Source organism: Haemorhous mexicanus, chromosome 18, assembly GCF_027477595.1.
Source record: "Haemorhous mexicanus isolate bHaeMex1 chromosome 18, bHaeMex1.pri, whole genome shotgun sequence".
Classification (NCBI taxonomy): Eukaryota; Metazoa; Chordata; class Aves; order Passeriformes; family Fringillidae; genus Haemorhous; species Haemorhous mexicanus.
Window position 1 is genome coordinate 7690708 of NC_082358.1, and position 18238 is coordinate 7708945.

The 18238-nt window shown below is 46.6% G+C and overlaps 2 protein-coding genes across 4 annotated transcripts; one reads left to right on the forward strand and one right to left on the reverse strand.

Annotated features, from left to right (window-relative positions):
* Positions 1–1965: 1965 nt before the first annotated feature.
* EPB42 (erythrocyte membrane protein band 4.2) lies at positions 1966–11751 on the forward strand. Its single transcript, XM_059862517.1, has 13 exons — positions 1966–2092; positions 3545–3730; positions 4410–4640; positions 5232–5350; positions 6357–6479; positions 6851–7025; positions 7309–7447; positions 7836–7939; positions 8248–8490; positions 9319–9636; positions 10076–10236; positions 10478–10611; positions 11496–11751. The coding sequence occupies exons 1-13, from the start codon at positions 2083–2085 to the stop codon at positions 11644–11646; spliced, it is 2094 nt and encodes a 697-aa protein (XP_059718500.1). The 5' UTR covers positions 1966–2082; the 3' UTR covers positions 11647–11751.
* A 496-nt stretch (positions 11752–12247) lies between these two features.
* Positions 12248–18153, reverse strand: CCNDBP1 (cyclin D1 binding protein 1). Of its 3 annotated transcripts, none has more exons than XM_059862518.1 (11): positions 18000–18153; positions 17860–17919; positions 17136–17215; positions 16487–16568; positions 15890–16034; positions 15602–15675; positions 15228–15304; positions 14343–14596; positions 13897–13957; positions 12903–12949; positions 12248–12625 (listed from the first exon to the last, which is right to left on the reverse strand). In XM_059862518.1, the coding sequence occupies exons 1-11, from the start codon at positions 18064–18066 to the stop codon at positions 12517–12519; spliced, it is 1056 nt and encodes a 351-aa protein (XP_059718501.1). In that variant the 5' UTR covers positions 18067–18153; the 3' UTR covers positions 12248–12516. The 3 variants fall into 3 exon arrangements, with proteins under 3 accessions (XP_059718501.1, XP_059718502.1, XP_059718503.1); XM_059862519.1 differs by having other exon boundaries at positions 15938–16034; positions 18000–18151; XM_059862520.1 differs by lacking the exon at positions 17860–17919 and having other exon boundaries at positions 18000–18099.
* Between the last annotated feature and the right edge of the window lie 85 nt (positions 18154–18238).

Here is an 18238-nt window from a genome sequence, read left to right on the forward strand (position 1 = left end):
AATAAAAGGGTGTATATAATTTTTGATCACTTTATTCAGGTAGAGATCCAGTTATTAAGGATGCTTACTCACAAAACAGTTTAAGGTTGTATTTTTAAAGGTAATAAAATTTTTGTGGATTTATGTTTGGAGCTGTAAAACAAGTATTCCTACACACCATAAGTTAGTATAGTAATGTCCAGGCAGGGTGGACACTTTCAAGGATCTTATGGATTACTTTTCCTTGAGATTTCTAGGAGCATGTCAGGGATGCAGTGGATAGAGAAGTGACAAAACCAACTAGGTTTAACAAAGGCAAGTGCTGGGTTCTGCACCCAGGACAGGGCAGCCCTGGATGTAGAGACAGCCTGGGGACAGGGGCTCATCCTCACCAGGAGTGCCAGTACCAGCACCTGAGTACTACATGCAGAAGTCTTTTGGATGTTAACCTTCCCCATGGGCTTTTTTAGCCCAAGAAAGACTCAAAGGGACAGTAAGTAGGTCTCTTTTCAGAGCTGAAGTGCAGGAAATCCTATGCAGGAAATGCTACTTGCAGTTGCCAATCTGACCAAGAGATGGTACTGTGTGAATACACAGTGGTTACAAGGCAGTGATGATGGGATAAATACCTCCTTGTATCTAAACCACTCGGATGTAGAGGTTCAAAACATATGTATACTGCAAAGGAGCATTTAAGAACATTGACCATGCAAAGACAGAAGTTTGAGCACAGTTGGTTTACTATTTGCATAGACTGAAAGAGCACAAATCAGCCGTCACACAAAAATCTCATTTAATTGACATTGAGCAATGTGTGCTCAGTAAATACAGAATTTTTCAGAAGATTTTCTCAATATTCTTCTTAGTGTTCCCACCTTCTGCAAATCTGGTGACCTCCAGGCTTTGTAATAAAGTCAGAGCAGTCAAAGCTCACACAAGGCAGGAGCGTGCCCTTGTCACAAAGAAGGGAACAATCTCCTGGGCTGCCTCAGGTAAAGAATTGCCAGCAGGTCAGGGGAGCTGATTCCTGCCTCAGGCAGCCCTGCTGAGGCCACACCTGCAGTGCTGTGCCCAGGGCTGGGCTCGTCACTGCAAGAGGTGAGCAGCAGCTCTTGGTGACCCTGCTGAGCAGGAGCTTGGACAAGATGACCTCTGAGGTCCCTTCCAACCTCAACCACTCTGCAGTCATTCTGTAAAGGTGAATCTATACTGTTAAGGCTATGCTGTAAAAACCTAAAGCTCAAGAGAGTTTGTTTCTAGCTTAAATGACACAGGTATGCAAACAATTGTAAAGTTTAACAAAGAAATTCTCAGAAAACCCCAAAACTCACTGGACTATATTATGTAATCAACTTCCTAAATTATTTTTGAGTTTGTTGGAGATGATAGGTTTCTGCAAAACTATTGATGACTCACTCCACAGTGAAAGCTGTTAATTTCTGATATCTTATTTCTTATCTTTTGACCAATTATTATCAATCCAGTGATGTTCCTTTTATATTACAGCATCTTTAAGAATATATTTAGTCCAAGTCTCCAGCACAACATTTTTAAATAATCTGCATTAAGCTACACAAATTCAGTTGTTTCTTTTAACACATTTTCTCATTTTTAAGTGGTTTCACTTTTCTGAATTAGGCACAAGAGCAATGGATGCACTGACTACACTTTTGAACTCCTTGAAGGGTTTAGGATCTAAATAGCTTGGGGTCAATGTTGGAGAGCAGCTCTCCAAGACTTACACTGGAAGTGCACTCTGTGCATTGCTCAGAGCCACATTAGGACTTGCATTTCCTATTCTGGGCTCCTCAGTGCACAGCTCCTTGAAGGAATTGTCACTGGCTGTCTCTAAATGCTTCACAGCCTGCTGTGGAACTTGACCTCATCTGTAGCCTGTCTCCAGTGTGGTCTGAGAGATAAAAGAGTCCTCAACATCTGCACACCAGATAAGCTGGAAAGGTGGCAACACCACGTCCCACCCTGTACAAAGAAACCAAGCAAACAACTCTGCAAGAGGACAGTTTTTAAGACAGCTGGAGGAAGGAGCCCCTGCCCACCAGAGCAAGCAGAAGCTGAATATTTTCATGGTACCCAGAACCAGCCATGGGCCAAGGTAAGCAAAAATCATTTTTGTTAGTTCCAAGCATTTGCCAGCTGTGTGTCAGGAAGAGACAACTGTCCTTGCTCCAGGACAGTGTTCATGAGGCTTGTGGAAGAGCTGAGCTTGCAGGGCAGGAGCCAAGAGCTCTAAAGGCTTAGGGAGCTCAGTCTGCATGGCACACTGCACAAAAAGGCTCAGGATTAAAAGCTGGTATTGGTGCCTGAGAGGAGTCTGAGAAGCAGCAAGGAGCAGCTAAGGCAGACTGGTGAGGGTTTGGAAGCAAAGGTAAGTGAATCCTCAGCACAGGGAATGAGAGGGTGGGAGGAATTAAGGAGACTACACGACTTAAACAGAGAGATGACCAAGTGTTTGAGCCCCTGGAGCAGGGAAACAAGGTTCCAGGCAACCTTGAAGAAAGTGACAGTAAGAACCAGGAAAAGTCATACGATGGAGAGGGAGCCAGACTCCACATCACTCACTGTTCCTCAAGACAGGACAGACATCTTCATCACAGAGAAGAAAACAGATGAGGCCAGAGCTGGCTCCATAAGGCCTGAACTGGTGCAGGGCTTTGAACTGGGACAGCCATGAGGGATTTGAAAGCCAGACCAGAATCTTTCACTGAAAACATCACATGGAAAAAATTTATATGGGGAAAAGAGAAACAAAGCACACAATCCAGTAAGAGTCCCCAACAACCACAGAAGGGACAACCACAGTGGGAGAAGGTATCAATGCAGAGGACAAGACAGGACAAGACATCAGGAGGGAGCAGAGCAGAGAAATCTGCAAAGAGAGCAGTTCTGGCTTTAGCACAGGAGCAATCAATTTAGAAAGCAGAGAAATGCTCTATGGATTTTAAATTTTTTAGCTGGAACACCAGGAGAGGCATGGGTCAGCAAGGGGAGGTAGGTGACAGCATGTGTCACATAAGGGGCAGCAGTTACAACCCACAGGGCCAAGGATCTTAGTGATGGGCTACAAGCCAAAGAGGTAAATGAGGGCAGGATGATCCCAAGGCTGAGATAAAACAGGGAGTCACCGGGTGCTTGAAATTGTGACAATTTTTTTCTGTCTTCTGGTGCACAGCAGAAGCACATATGATGTGCATAAAGCCTGTGTAGGAGACAGGAGGGGAAGGAGGAGGATCTTTCCTGTCTCCTGCATGGCATTGTCAACTGATGTGGTACAAAGTAGGAAAACTGGTGTTTGATCCAGCTGTGCATTTGAACCAGCAGTGAAGGTTGCACTTAATGATGTCAGGTATAAGCAAAGGCAGCCCAAGAGTCACTCAAGCTCAGAGTGAACTCCCAACCATTACTGGATAGAAAGTCTCAAAGGCAGGAGGAGAATGTCTGAGTGGAGAAAAACCCAAGCAGCTGCTTGTGTGTCCCAGTGTGGCTCAGGGCCCACCTGCAGCCAGCTCACAGCCCCAGACTCATTCTGTATCTTCTCACACTACAGGTCTGAGCATCCAAAAATGTGATTTCATGATCCCAGAGAATAACAAAAGCCACCACACAGAAGAAATCAGCACTAAAAGGCTCATAGTGAGGCGGGGACAGCCATTCACCATCACTGTGAGCTTCTCAGCTCCAATACACAACTACCTGAAGCAGATGAAGAGGACCTTCCTCATCGTACAGACAGGTAATGCCATTACAAACCTACCAGAGCTCTGCTCCTCCACTCACCTGAAGAGCAGAGCTGGGGGCAAAAGCCATCTCCAGAGCTGGGCAGGGGTGCCAATTTAGATGTGAGGCCAGTGAACTGTTCATGTGAGGCAAAGAGGAGCCTCCTGCTGCTGCAGGGTCACAACCAGATCCCTTCCAGAAGAGACACTGCACACAATAACCAACACAGCTTCACTATTCCACCATTGCAAAATACTCCTGGGATCTCTTCTGGCTTTTGGGGTTAGGAATGTTCAAACCCAGCTGGCCTGTCACAGGGTTTTTTTGTTAGAGTGTTTTCTAGTGAGACCCCTGAGAAGGGCAGCAGCTTTCAGCCCCAGCTTGTTTCACCATATTGTGAGCACTGGGCTGTGACTTCTGTTACAAGGCACTAAATTCCACAGGAACAGCAGGGCTGCACCATTTTGGCCATTTCTGGTTTCTACAAATCTCTGGAAAGCACATCTCACTTTCAAGCAGGGAGGCCTGAGTGCATTACTGACCTTAGCAATGCTCAGTGGGCATTAAGGTGCTGAAGGGTCATGGCCCTCTCACAAGGAGAGCAATGGCTCCAGGGATGGACAAGGTCCCTGCAGTCTGCACAGGTGAGGAACAAAATGTTTGGAATAAACACAACCAGATTTCTTTGTCTGCAGGACCACATTCTTCCAAAGCAGATGAAATCCAGGCTGAATTTCCCATCTCCAGCCTGGGAGACCAGAAGCAGTGGAGTGCAGCAGTGGAGGAGCAGGACCCAAATTTCTGGACCCTGTGTGTGAACACACCTGCCAATGCCCCCATTGGCCAGTACACTCTGCTTTTACGTGCCTCCAAATTCCCTCAGCTCCTGGGCAACTTCACCCTCCTCTTTAATCCCTGGTGCCGAGGTAGGTGGTCAGAAACAGAAAGGCAGGCTGGCATCAGCCACTTCACAAAAAACACTTTGGAGCTGTGACACTGCCTCCATGGAGGGAGGCTGGGGCTGACTCACCCAGTGCTCCTTCCACTCCTGCCCTGCTCCCCACAGCACCTCAGGAGAGAGGCAGGGGCTCATAAAGCCCAAAGTTTCCTGCCTCAGCACTTCTGTCTCTTCCCTGGAGTACTCCCCTGCAAGAGCCCTGTCCTTCTGCTAAGGGAAAAATGTTTAAGTGTTTCCTACAACAGAGATTTTAGGATGAGTCAAGATTGTAATTGGTCTGGTTAAGGCCACTGTATCTTTCTTAGTATTAGAAGTTATCAGCCAGGAGAGAAGAAGAGCCAGCCAGTGCAACAGCCTGGGTCCAGAGGAACTTTTTGGACAAGGCAATGGAGATGACAATGAAATTCTTCTTTCCTGTCTGATTTACAGTCTGTGGTTTTTTTCAGGGCAGAATGCCAGGGACTGCCAAACCACAGTGGAATCTGCTGATGCATGAGAGATGCAAGTGCACCTGAGACCAGCAATGCTTTCTTCCTGATGCTGTTTTTCTCTAATCTAGATGATGAGGTGTTCTTGCCTAATGAGGCACAGCGGCAGGAGTACATCTTAAACCAAGATGGCATCATCTACCAGGGGACTGAAAATGCAATCCTGGCCCAACCCTGGGACTTCAGTCAGGTAAGAAAGAGGCCCAGTATGTCTGTGCTCTCTTCCAACCCCAGCAGAGGAAACGTGCATATATCTGGTGTGAACAGGATGCTCTGATAGAGTTCTACTCATCTCCATGTTCTCTGCACCCACTGCCTCCTGTGCAGGAGAACAGGGACCTGTGTATGAAGTTCTATAACCCAGCACATGTAATTTTAGCTTCCTTCTCAGGCTGTCCTCTGTAAAGGAATGCATTGATCTGTATCTGAGCTTTGTGTGCCTCCCTTTCATCAACAGGTATGAAAGCATTTAACAGAGCTCAATATTACTGTCTCTATCTAACAGGTAAAGTGAGGACAAGAAAATCTTTCTGCTTGTCTAAGGCCATCTGACACAGCCAGGGATTATTTCACTTTTGTGCCGGCAGATCATAAAAGTATCTCTGTGCCAACCTAGAGAGTGCTCCAGAAAAGCATTGTTATCTTATTGCAGGGGTTCCATACTGTTGTCTCCTTATCTCAAAAGTTCCACACCTCCTTGGTGTTTCTCGTGGGCAGCTCCTCAGAGCACTGACTCTTTCCTCTTCACAAAGCAGCCAACTGACTGCAGCTCCCCTCCCAAGCAGCCACCACACTCTTTTATAGCACTCTTCTTCTCATTGCTTACAGCTGGGGCCTGTTAAAGTCAGGCCTGTTCCTAATCTTTGCTAATTGGCCCAGCTGCAACTCCTTAGGGGTAAGATGACTTTCTACACTATCTTTATTTCCTTATATTCTATCCCCCTATAGAAAAGCATCAATTTCCCTCAATCAGAGAACACAGTATCATGCTGATGCATTTCCCACCTTCAATAAAGTTGGAGGTCTGTCCTCAGCTCCCCCTGCTAATCTCTGCCTGGAGCCCTCCTTCACAGCCCACTTAGCTAAAACCATCAGCAGAAAGGGAGAAACAATCTGCACACTCACAAACCCTCGCAGGGACTCAAGAGAACAAAAGTTCATGGAGAATTTCCTGAAGTGATGTCTTCTTGTTTCAGTTTGAGGAGGATATGGTTGACATCTGCTTCACGCTGCTGGCTCTGGGGGAGCACTTCCAAAGAGAAAAGGATCCTGCCCAGCGCAAAAACCCTGTCCACGTCTGCAGAGCAGCTGCTGCCATGGTAAGGAGGGCACAGAGCAGCCCTGACCCGAGCAGGGGGCACCTTCTCAGCCCCAGGTCAGGCCAAACCACTGACCAAAGAGGAAGCCTGTTCCAAACAACACCTCCTGCCCATCTCCAGCCTGTCCTGATAGTCCCTCAGCAGACATGTAGTGCTGCAGGAGGTTCTTAGCAGTGAAAGGGTACTTACTGAACAAATCTCAGAGGGGACTGCTGCCCCTGTTCTGCTCAGCCATGACCTTCATGCTTGGCACAAAAAAAAAGTCCTCTTGGTTTCATCTGCTTTGGGAGCAGCTTCCACAAACAGGATCAGATGGACCTACCAAAGAGAGGCAATTCCTTAATACATCTTTCTCTCCTCCTTCTCTGCAGCTGAACTGCAGTGAGCTTAGAAGCCTGACAGAATATGAGCCTGGGCAACACCATAATGGGACACCCCCTTCCAAGTGGCTGGGAAGCAGCCCCATCCTCCAGCAGTGGATTGCATCCAAATTCCAGCCCGTGCGCTCCGGGAGGTGCTGGGTGTTTGCTGCAGTCCTGTGCTCAGGTACAGTGCTGCTACAGCCTCTCATCCTCAGGGCAGGGGCACATCTTCAGCTTCCTCAACACTCAGCATCACTGCCTTCGAGAGAAGAGTATCAGTACATCCATTCACTGAATGCACATGTGAAATTTTATTTCCTGAGGGAGGAATGCCTCTTGCAAAGTCCAAACAGCAATCCTGGTGCCATTCCCAACAGGCCTAGCACCAGAAGAGGCTCTATATCCATCAGCGGAGGCACCCTCAGGGCAGGGTGCACAGCTGATTCACAGCTCTCTCTTCTGCACAGTTCTGAGGTGCCTGGGAATTCCCACCAGGGTGGTCACTGGCTTTACGTGGGCTCACAACACCAAGAGCAGCCTGAGTGTGGATGAGTATTATGATGAAGATGGGACACTGCTGACACAGGATGAGAGTGCTCGTGTCTGGTAAGAACACATGGCAGGGCAGGGTCTCAGCAAGAATTTGAGGCAATACTTGGATGTGTGAAATGAAACTCAGGGGAAAGAAAAGAGGTGAAACAGCTGCAAGGAGGTGATAGAAGACAGCTCAGCTGAGATCCTGTCTACAAGACTTTTTCTTGATAAATTGCTGCAACCCAACCTCAAGAGTGCCCTGTTTCTAGAGCCCACAAAGGAAGAATGATAGCCCAGTACAACTGGAGAAACTCCACTTGTTTCTCCACACACATCTCTGCTCTTGTCCATATGAACTGAACTCCTCCAAGGGAGCATTAACTAGCTGTGGTTTGGCAAAAGATTTACTGTACTCAGGGCTCAGTCCCTGGATATAAGCTCATGCTGTTGCCTCTTGCAGGACCTTCCACGTTTGGAATGAATGCTGGATGGCTCGTTCAGACTTGCTGCCAGAGTACAGTGGGTGGCAGGCACTGGATGCCACCTGCCAGGAGAAAAGCAAGGGTAAGATATCAGAGCAAGGGTAAGATATCTTGCTTGAGCAAGAGCAGGGGCAAATAAAGCTGTTCAATATTCCTCCTTTCCCATCTTCCAGTGGAAAGATGCAAAAAGACAGGAACTCACCCTGTTGACTTTAGGCACAAAACTATCATTTATCTGTTTGGTTTGTGCAGCTCATGTAGCACTAAGAGCTCTATCACTGCTTCCTAATGGCCTCCTAAACTCAATATTTCACCAGTATAGGTCTAAACTAGGGATGGGTTTAGTTGGGAAAGCATCTGAATCTTAACTGGACCACGTTTTTTCTTCAGGTCTATCCTTCTGTGGGCCAGCCCCTGTTCATGCCATCAAGGAAGGGGACACACAAGTTGATTATGATGTCTGCTACTTCTTTGCTGCCATCAATGCCAAGTGTCATGTGTGGATACACAAAGCAGATGACACCCTCAAGCCAGCTTTTGGTGGCACAAAATACACTGGTAACAACATCAGCACCAAGAGTGTGGGCAGTGAGCGCTGTGAGGACATCACACAAAACTACAAATATCCTGAAGGTATGGGGCAGGCATGGAGCTGAGAACATTCCCTGTCACTATTACAAACCAGCAGTAAAAGACCAGAGCAGAGCAAAACCAGAGCACCAGGGTCATCCACTTCTCACCACTTCCCCTTCTTCAGTAGCACTAGAACACCTGATTCTCTCTGTCTACAAAGCCAAAGCAGAGGTCATCACCCAAACTCCACCCTGCTTAATGGCATTAAGGTCTCTGGAAGACCAGGTGTTTGTTCACCAAGCACTTTCATGTCTGGAAAACCTTTTCTGATTTCTGTTATCTCTACACTCTGTACATCCAATTACCTCTTTAATATAAATATGGATAGACACATTTCAGACTGCAGCTTTGTGAAAAGGACTGTTGTGCTCTCAGATACTGCCTAAATCTCTGCCTCAACAAGCAGCTCCCCTTCAGAATCTGAGTAGTTTCCCTGGCTCAAGCCATAACACCCCATCTTAACCTGTGGCTTATTGTCTCCATGGCTGCAGGAGAACTGCAACTTCTCAACACATGAGAGCATGGAACTGTGCCTTAGCTATAGCAACAAAAAAGCACTGCCTCCTCTACTCTGAGAGAGGCTAGCATCAAGGTGTTATAAAAACTGTGACAACTATTGCCAAGTAGAATCTGTCCGGTACATCCAATGAATATCCTGACAGCTGAAGCTTTCGAACTATCCAACCAGAAGCACAAAAGGATATCTCTGTGCTCTTAGAAACAGTTACCTAGAGTACTACCAGGAGAAATCAATGCTATTCTCCTGCTGCTTCTCACTAGTAAACAGGAAAGAGAACCAAAGTATGTGCTTCCATTTTTTTGTGACAGGTTCTCTCCAGGAAAAAAAAGTACTTGACAAAGCCTACAGAAAAATGAAGGAACTTGAGACAACCAGCAGCAGCAGCACACAGTTTATCTTCATTCCTCCTGCTCTGGAAGAGCCAGTCAACCTTTTCATCCACTTCCAGTCAAGTAGTTCTTTGCAACTGGGACAAGATATGACACTTTCCACTGAAGTGTTTAACCACAGTGATAGAGAAAAGGCTACTCATCTGGTAGTTGGGATCCAGGCTCTGCACTATAATGGTGTGCCCATTGCCCAACTTTGGAAAGAAGAGTTTCATTTTAACCTCCACAGCAATTCAGGTAAGGACTCTCCTGGGTGCAGGGCTAGAAAAGTCCTCTAGTGTTCTCATTTCAGAAAAATTCTCCTAGCCCTAGGTTTACAAAAGGTTGGCTGAATAGTTGATTCTAGGTGATTTCCCAGAGAGATTGTGGAGTCTCCCTAATTGGAGATATTCCAGAACTGACTGGATATAATCCTGTGCCCTGGGATGACCCTGCTTGGGCAGGGAGGTTGGACCAGATGACCCACTATTGTCCATTCCAACCTCGCCCATTCTGTGAAATAAAACACTTTGGCAATATCACCTTAGAGATTTTCAATCTGCAAATCCACTTGAGGTCCCTTAAGCATTTAAATGCTGCAGCTTTTAGTACAGTGTTGGGCACTGAACACTCCTAGGTGTCATTCAGAGAAAGACCAGACTGCACCCATGACTGTTGCTTCCCCATTCTGTTCCAGTCAATACCTTGAAGGTCTCTGTGCCTTACACATGGTTTGGAAAAGAGCTGGGGGAGAACCACCTGCTCAGGCTGACTGCTGTGCTGAGCGATGAGGACTCCTCCTACATGTACCTGGCACAGGAAGAAATCAGCCTTGGTGATTCCCCTCTCACCATTGAGGTAAGATTGGGCTGCCATTCTGCCACTGCAGTGGGGAGAAAACAGCTTTTACAGTCATAAGCAGCAAAACAATTCTGCTGGTTCAGGGGCTCTCTGAGAAAGCAGAGCAGAAGAAATTAAGCTGGACTTTGCCCCTCCTGGCAAATGGCACCTCAGGCACTGAAAAATCACACATCTCCCTTTAATCATAGAAGAATATCTTTTCTTCTCTCAGTTTCAGCCCATTTGCTTCTTTTAACAGTTCCCAGAAAACATGGTCCAGTATGAGCCAAGCACAGCAAAGATCAGCCTCCAGAACCCCCTCATGGAACCCCTGGAGCAGTGTGTGATAGCAGTCACAGGGCGAGGGCTCATTTACAGACAAAGGAATTACAGGTAAGTGCAAACTGACTGATTCAAGATCAGCAAATGGAAAAAGAGACACAACACAAGCAAGAGAAATCCTTGCACAGGAAAGGCTGTCCTCAAAAATAACCAGGCAACAACATGGCAGGAAGATATCATTATGGCATGAAAGCCCCAAGCATCCCATCCTTTATTTACAGATAATACATATGATTGTCACACTGAAAAGGAGAAAAGCCAGCTAAGAGAACTTTCAACAGATGTGTAATACCTAAGTTGAAGCCAATATGGAATCTATGAAAGCTTCAACATCAAAGGCACAGACAGCAAAAGGAAAACCTCCTGCCAACAAAAAGGATAACCAGAGAAATGCCACAAGACTTAGAAACACACATGAAATAAGACAAAGTTAGAGGTTACTGAAATGAGCTATGAAATTTATTTGCTGTTGAGAAATCAATTACTTTCTAGTGAGCAACTTGAACATCTTTAAGTGGAATAAAAATGTACTGTTTGACATCTTTCCATCCATTACCCACTGTAAACAATAGAGACTGTGGTGTCTTCCCCTTCTCCACTGAAGAACCAGGCAAATGTGACTTAGCCAAGAGCCACCAAAGGGGCTCCCCTTCACATGACCAACACCCCACGTTTGTCTCAAGAAGCTGCATTAGGACAAAGTCCCCTTAGATGTCCCCAGGGAGGGTTTCAACTCTCCTGTCCTATCTCCCTCCCAAACTACTGTTAGATGACAATTTCACTGTGGTAGTTCAAGTAACTGCCAGCTTTCTTCTATTTCTTTTTTTCCTTTCCTTTTTGGCACCACATTCCTGTCTCGCTAATGCAGATCCCAGACACAGGAAACTAAAAACACAAAGAGGGTGATTGCTGTACAATCCCTTCTCTCCTTTCAGGCTGGGCTCTGTGGAAGCTAAAAGCACTCAGGAGCTGGAAATCCCATTCACCCCTACCCAAGCAGGGCCCAGAAGACTCACTGCACGTCTTACCTGCCTCCAGCTCCAGAACCTAAAGAGCTACAGAACCACCAACATTGCAGCTGCCTGAGGCCAGCTCAGAACAGGTCCTTACAAAAACAGTGGTTGTGATCTGTGCCCTGATCATGGGCAAGCAGAGATGTTAACAGGTTAATAAAAGTTATATTTAAAACCATGTCTGATTTTGATTACTTGCACAAACTCAACTCTCTCCCATCTGCCACTATGTCTACTCTGCAGTTTTAGAAGCTGAGCCACACTGTGACAAAGATGGACTGAATGCTGAAGCAGACATTGCAGTTCTCACCACACCTGTGCTGAGCCCACCAGTGCTTAAGACTTCTGCCCTACCTGTGACAAAGTAAAGGGTATCCTGGAACTTTAAAGTGATGATAGATGCAGCATGTCTCTAGGGATATATATATAGGGGGATATCTTCCCCTGTAGATCCTTGACATTGGTAAGGTAGTAAACAATATTTTCTGCTGCTTTCTGAGAAAATAAGCGAAAGCTCATTCACTGGTCTCTAAGACAGTAAACAGGAAATAGACAGGAAATAGCAGCAGTGCAGCACATTTTATAATTAGTCACCAGGCTGCTTGCAAAAGAAGCAAGACCCTTTCATTCTGTATATGTCCTTTGTTCTCTGAAGACAGATAAAACAACTAATGTAAATCTAGCAATATTTTATTTTTCTCTGAACCCCACAGTAGTTGTAACGTCCAAAGAATGGGGCACATTCAGAAGCAGCACTGCATTATCCCAAGAATCCAAGCAAAATGACACCCTTGCCATAGCAAAGGGCAACTTCTGGAGAAGTTCTTCCAAGCAGCAGTGAAGTTCCCTCCTACATTGTTCTCATCATTTTCCAAACAGCCAAAGAACAGCAAAGTTCACTGGAAATGCAGATGCCAGAGCCAGTGGCAGCAGCATAGAAGAGTTAAAGCTGACCCTGTGTGAAGTTCTTGACTTTGTTCATGTTGTGATCTACTGCACCAGTTAGAAACTGCACCCAGCCTTCTTCTGATGGTGGACATACATGGCTTGTCCTGCAAAAGTGGAGGAAATGCATTAGGGAAGCCTCCTGGTGTGTAGTGCATCCAGACAACACAGGGGTACTGTGAAGCTCTGAATAACCAGCAGTAAAACAGGGCTGCTCTAGCCCCAGAGGGCTTTGAGCAAGGAAGAGCCCACACTCACGTCTGCAGTCCCAAACCCAAAACAAGGGAACCACTATCATCCCTAGCATCTTTTCTCACTCCCATCCCTTTGTGAACGGATAACATCATCATTGCTCTGAAATGCAAAACTGTAGCTCATACTCACTTTGCAATCTCTAAGACTTTCGTTAATACTGAGGCCAATTTAGCAGCCTAGAAAGAAACAAAAGGGAAATAAGGTGAGCCAAATGAGAGGAAAAGGAGGGTCTGAACAGTACTGGAAAATAAAGAGGACTAGAGGGATGCACAAAATTCAAGAATGAATAAATCTGCCATGGATCCTGATGCAGAATGAAGTTATCCATCACTGCCATGCTGGAAGTGCCTCCCAACCTACTCCTGGCTGTGACAGGTAAAAAAAAACCTGTCTGTTTTTTAAAGCATATATTAAAATGCTTTTTTAGAAAAAAAAAAAGCCTATTAGAAATTAGTAACTGATATTAAAGTACAAAGTTGCAAGTGAGTGATTTTAATGCAATTTGATATTAAGTAATTCTTTTTTATTAAAAAAAAAAAATCAAGCCACTGGCCAAAGGCAGGAAACCATGATTAAGAATAAAAGAAATCCCAGATACAAGGAGATTTGTACTTGATTTAGGATGCAAGGGATGTTTCTAAGTTAAGTCAGGTTGCCAGAGTGTTGCCCAGTTAAGTTTTGAGTGTTGCCAAAGATGCAGATTCCACTGCTTCTCCAAGCAGCTTGTTTCACTGTAAGAGTTTTTCATTTCAAAGATAGCTTTATTTGAGCAAGACTGCACTACCCAAGAAAGGAAGTACATCTGCAGTACCTAGGCAGCCTTAGACATCACTTTCCTGAGGTTCTAACACTGCAAATCTCTGTGGGTTATAGTTCAGAGCTGAAGTTTTAAGTACCCTTAAAGACGTACAGATGCAGATTGTGTGTCCACCTGAAGGAAGTGTGCAAGAACAAAGGGCACTCTTCATCCCTAAGAAATGATTACCGAGGCAGCCACTAGCACCCATCTCTCCCTGAAGTCACACAACCCCTCCAATCTGATTTCTTCCCATTCCCTAGAGCCAGGCCACTGTCCCAGGTGCAGATGCTCAGGCACTGAGCTATCAGGACTGCAGATACTCACGTTAAGTCGCACAGCCAACGGGTTCACAGGTGGGTACATGCTCAGTGCCAGCTCATCAACACTGGAACAGAAAAGAGGGGAGCAAGGAAGGAATGTTCTGATAGCACAATTCACAGACCCTGGTCAAAGCCTGTCCCAATCCTGAATGCAGGTCAGGAACAACAGTGAGATGTCAGCTGTACCTATGGGATGCTTCCCACTGCCTTCTCAGTCACCTGTGTGTCCTTCTCACCATGGAGTGAGATGTGGTCACAACTCCATCCCCTATGCTTCTCTCCTGACCTACACAACCCTCAACAGCTTAAGAGCCTTCCCACCACATCTGTGTCCACCACCGGCTCACTGCTCCATTATCACAGAGGTTCTTCCTACTCCTCACTCAAGGCCTCAAAGAAAGACCAGGACTGCTCTAGAGGGAAAAGCAGCATGGGGAGAACCCTGCTTACCTTGGGCTGATCTCATTAGCAATGTCTGCCAGGTCATCCAGCTGTGCAATGTGCTCTGGAGAATCAGCTTTGCCATGGGCCTTCACTGCAGCCAAGACCTTCTTCAGGCAAGCTTTAGAAGCCTTCATCAGTCCCATGCAGGAGCTGAGCAGCTGCCTGTCAGCCTCTGACCAATACGTGTCCCTGTTGCCCCGAAAGCCCAGCTCTTCATCTTCCATGATGTCCCCATAGGGATCCTGCCCTTCCACCAGTGCCTGAGAACACAGAGGCACTGAAAACCCAGAGCCTAACATCAATTCCAGCAATAGCCAGGAGCAAAAGGAAAGCACAATCTAGACATCATATAAATAATTAACGGAGAAATCTCAGTTGGTTAATGCTAAAACCAACTGAGATTTAAGAAAAACTAATCCACCACTCTGAGAGGGCAAACAGCAAGAACCTGGTGAATTCTTACATGATCCTAAATTGCCTCCCCCATTCCCAATTCAGGACATGCCTTTATGAAAATCTTATACAAAGAAACCAGGCTTGAGAATAAAAAATCATTAAAATTCATGCAAAAAAACAACAAACTGTGTCATGTTGGAGCAAATTATATTAAAGCCTGTACGTAAAATAATTCCTGTGTTCTATCACTGAACCACCCTAGAGGGTGGCTGGGCACTGGAACAGGCTCCCCAGAGAAGTGGTCACAGCCCCAAACCTGCCAGAGTTCAAGAAGCATTTGGACAACGCTCAGGCACAGGGTGGGATTGTTTGGGTTGTCCTGTGCAGGACCAGGAGCTGGACTTGATGATCCTTGTGTATCCCTTCCAATTCAGAATATTCTGAGCCTATGAATCCACCACTCCAGGTCCCTCTAAGGCTTAGGGGCTTCCTTACGTGTTCCATCTCCTCCACAGCATCCTTGACCACACCTAGAGATGCAGCCAGAGCCGACACAACTGCTGCCTGGTTATCTGCAAAAGCAAAAGGATGAAAACTGTGGCACCCCACTGTTTCAAATCAGTTTGCAACAACCTCCATCTAGGCTTGCAATCTCTGTAGAGCCAAGCTTCTTGCAGAGCTCAGAGCTGCACAGTTGTCAGGCAAAGAATCTGACCTGATTTCCAAGCTTATACATTTCAAAACCCATCAAGTTTTTGAATTATTCTCCATTCAGCTTTTATTGTACCAGCTGGAATGCCCTTGCAAAAGCTATTGATATTCCAAGACAATAGATCCTAGAGCTGTTGCTCTGCGTGTACAATACTCACCTCGTGGCAGGTTAGACACTTGCTCACAGGCCTCCCACACACCTCCAGTTGATATCAGCTGTTCCTGAGACAAGCTGAAACAAAACAAAACAAAACCAAACCCTCAAGGTCAGAGTCAGTAACAGCACTGGGCTAGACTGTGGTTTGTTTAATTTTCTGCACCAAAGATGATAAACACCAGCAAAAGCTCTGCTGCAAAGATGTCACCAACCAGCCTGTCACTAGGATGCCATGTCTGTGTAAAGCCCTTACTGCCTCCTAACAAGTATACTTGTAACTTTTTCTTGCCTTTTTTCCCAAAAATTATCCCAGAACCATGCAATTGAAAATGACAACCTCTCCACTGGGGCATTGAGAATTGTGTCTGTGAGCTGGATCATCCCTTCCACTACTTCAGTGGTAGCGTCTCGAACCATCTTCCGAAGAGTAGTACCTGGGTGAGATTGAGAAAGGGCAAGAAAGTTGGCACAAAGTCAGCACTGACAGAGAGCAAGTGCTGAAGATGAACACACAGACTGCTCTGTTTGTGTGGATACACTATATAAATGAAGTTACAAGTAGTTTGAAGAAAAGGAAAATGCTTCCCAGTTCCAAAAGAACTCTGGGCAAGGATTTCAACATTTCATTCCTTTCAATGCTCAATCAACTACACAACTTCCTACATCACACTCCCACAGATGGAAAACTGCAGCAGCAGACAGACAAGTACCTCATTCATAAACACGTTCAAAGTCTACAGAACAGCTGAAAATGGGAAATCATGCTAATAAAAACTTGCTGATACCAGACCTCATTAGGCTCTGAAACACTGGGTTTCTCTCTATAGTGGTGGTGAAAGAACCCCCATCCTATACAGCGGTGACTGCCTTGCTGCCACTAGCTCACCTTGGCCCTTGGGTAGCCAGTAGTACACTGTGGCAACTGCAAGAATGGCATTTTGGACATCCTCACTCAGCTTCCGGCAGTTCTGAAAATGGAGAGGCAAAAGGATCACCCATGGAACACACAGCTGCGGCACATTTAGAATCCTCACAAGCAATCACTGGCCTTCAGACTGCTCTGAGTAAACAAATAAAGCACGAGAAGAAGGCACCATAAGCAAGGTGTATGCATCTTAACCTGCCTCATGATTTACTAACAAAACACTTCCTGGTGTGGTGGTCATGCATCAGAGAAGAAAAAGTAACTTAGATCATTATTCTGAACTGAAGGTCTTTTTTTTTCTCTCCTCTGAACACCTGTGTGATAAACTTCTCTCAACTGATAGCAAAAATATTGCAAATTCTTTGTTAAACCTAAGGTCTGTATTCTCCAATAATTTGTCTCTATAAGCAATGAGCTGTAGCTCTGAAAGAATATAAGAACATTTTTATTTAGTATATCTCCCTACCTTAGAGAAATTTGCTCTCTGGGCAGTTCTTGGATTATAGTAATACACTTTACAGTACACAGCCCATTTAGTCAAATGAACCAAGAAATACCTGAAGCTTGCAAACACACTGCAATTTCATAGTCTGTCAAGGCTTCCTCTCACCTCTGCAGAAGGTAGTGGAGGCCTTGAGAATGCCAGACTCAGCTTTGTAGCTTCCTGTGATGCTACTTGGAATGTCTGACCTAAAAAAAAAAATCCAGGAGAAGCAAAAGAGAAAGTGACTCAGCTACAAGATAAAAGAACAGAGCAGCTTAATGATTTTATTACTTGCTTACCATTACACCCAAGCTATAACAAACATATAAACTAAACCCCACTACAAAGAAAAACTCCCTGCTGCATTTGTGCCATACATTGCTTGTGTCCTGTGGCTTTTCCTCACTTGGCTGGTCCCTACCAGAACCCCAGTCTGCATCCTGGTTCATGACCTGCTCACCAGTATGTGCCAGGAGGCTTTAACAGAGACCTTTATAAACCTTGTGTGAACGGTTCAATACCGGCCTTTGCTTTGCCACACCCTGGAGTGTCTGGTGACCAGACTTAGGGTGGTCAGGCACTGGAACAGGCTGGCCTGGGCGCTGGTGGAGTCACTAACTTTGGGATGTTTAGGAGGCTGGATCTGGCACTGACGTGGTTTAGGGTTCACAGAGGTACCGCTGGGTTAACGGTTGGACTTGACGATCCTAAAGATCTCTCTCTTCCGACCCTGCCCATTCCGTGACTCCGTGAGTGCAGGGCACATCCCACAGCTGGAGACCACAGCGGGGATGGCAGCCCTGCCCCTGCCCCCGAACCCCGGCCCGGCCCGGCCGCTCCCCGCCCGTACCTAGCGCGTCCCAGAAGCGCGGCAGCTCGAACGGCTCTCGGCCCTCGCTCGGCTCTCCCTCTGCAACGGCACAGACACAGCTCAGCCCGCGGAGAGCCGGCCCGGCTCGGTCCGTCCCCCGCCCCAGCCCCGGTCCGCACCTCGCAGCCGCGCCAGCACCGCCCGCAGCGCCCCGCGCACGTCCCTCAGCGGCTCCCGCGCCTCCATGGCTGCGGGGCGGCCCCAGAGCGGCCCAGACGCGCGTCACGTCCGCTCCCGGAGGGGCTGGAGCGGCCCCGCCCCACAGAGACGGCCCCGCCCCACAGAGACGGCCCCGCCCCACAGAGATGGCCCCGCCCCACAGAGATGGCCCCGCCCCACAGAGATGGCCCCGCCCGAT

What these genes read in the sequence shown, in the direction of transcription:
- EPB42 (XM_059862517.1), top strand. An exon ending in CTTCCTCATCGTACAGACAG is followed by an intron (nt 3,731 to 4,409) that starts GTAATGCCATTA and finishes CTTTGTCTGCAG; the next exon opens with GACCACATTCTTCCAAAGCA. An exon ending in AAACTACAAATATCCTGAAG is followed by an intron (nt 8,491 to 9,318) that starts GTATGGGGCAGG and finishes TTTTTGTGACAG; the next exon opens with GTTCTCTCCAGGAAAAAAAA.
- CCNDBP1 (XM_059862518.1), bottom strand. Translation starts at nt 18,066, where the DNA reads ATGGAGGCGCGGGAGCCGCTGAGGGACGTGCGCGGGGCGCTGCGGGCG. An exon ending in GGTGCTGGCGCGGCTGCGAG is followed by an intron (nt 17,920 to 17,999) that starts GTGCGGACCGGG and finishes GTGCCGTTGCAG; the next exon opens with AGGGAGAGCCGAGCGAGGGC. An exon ending in GCGCTTCTGGGACGCGCTAG is followed by an intron (nt 17,216 to 17,859) that starts GTACGGGCGGGG and finishes TTTTTTTTTTAG; the next exon opens with GTCAGACATTCCAAGTAGCA.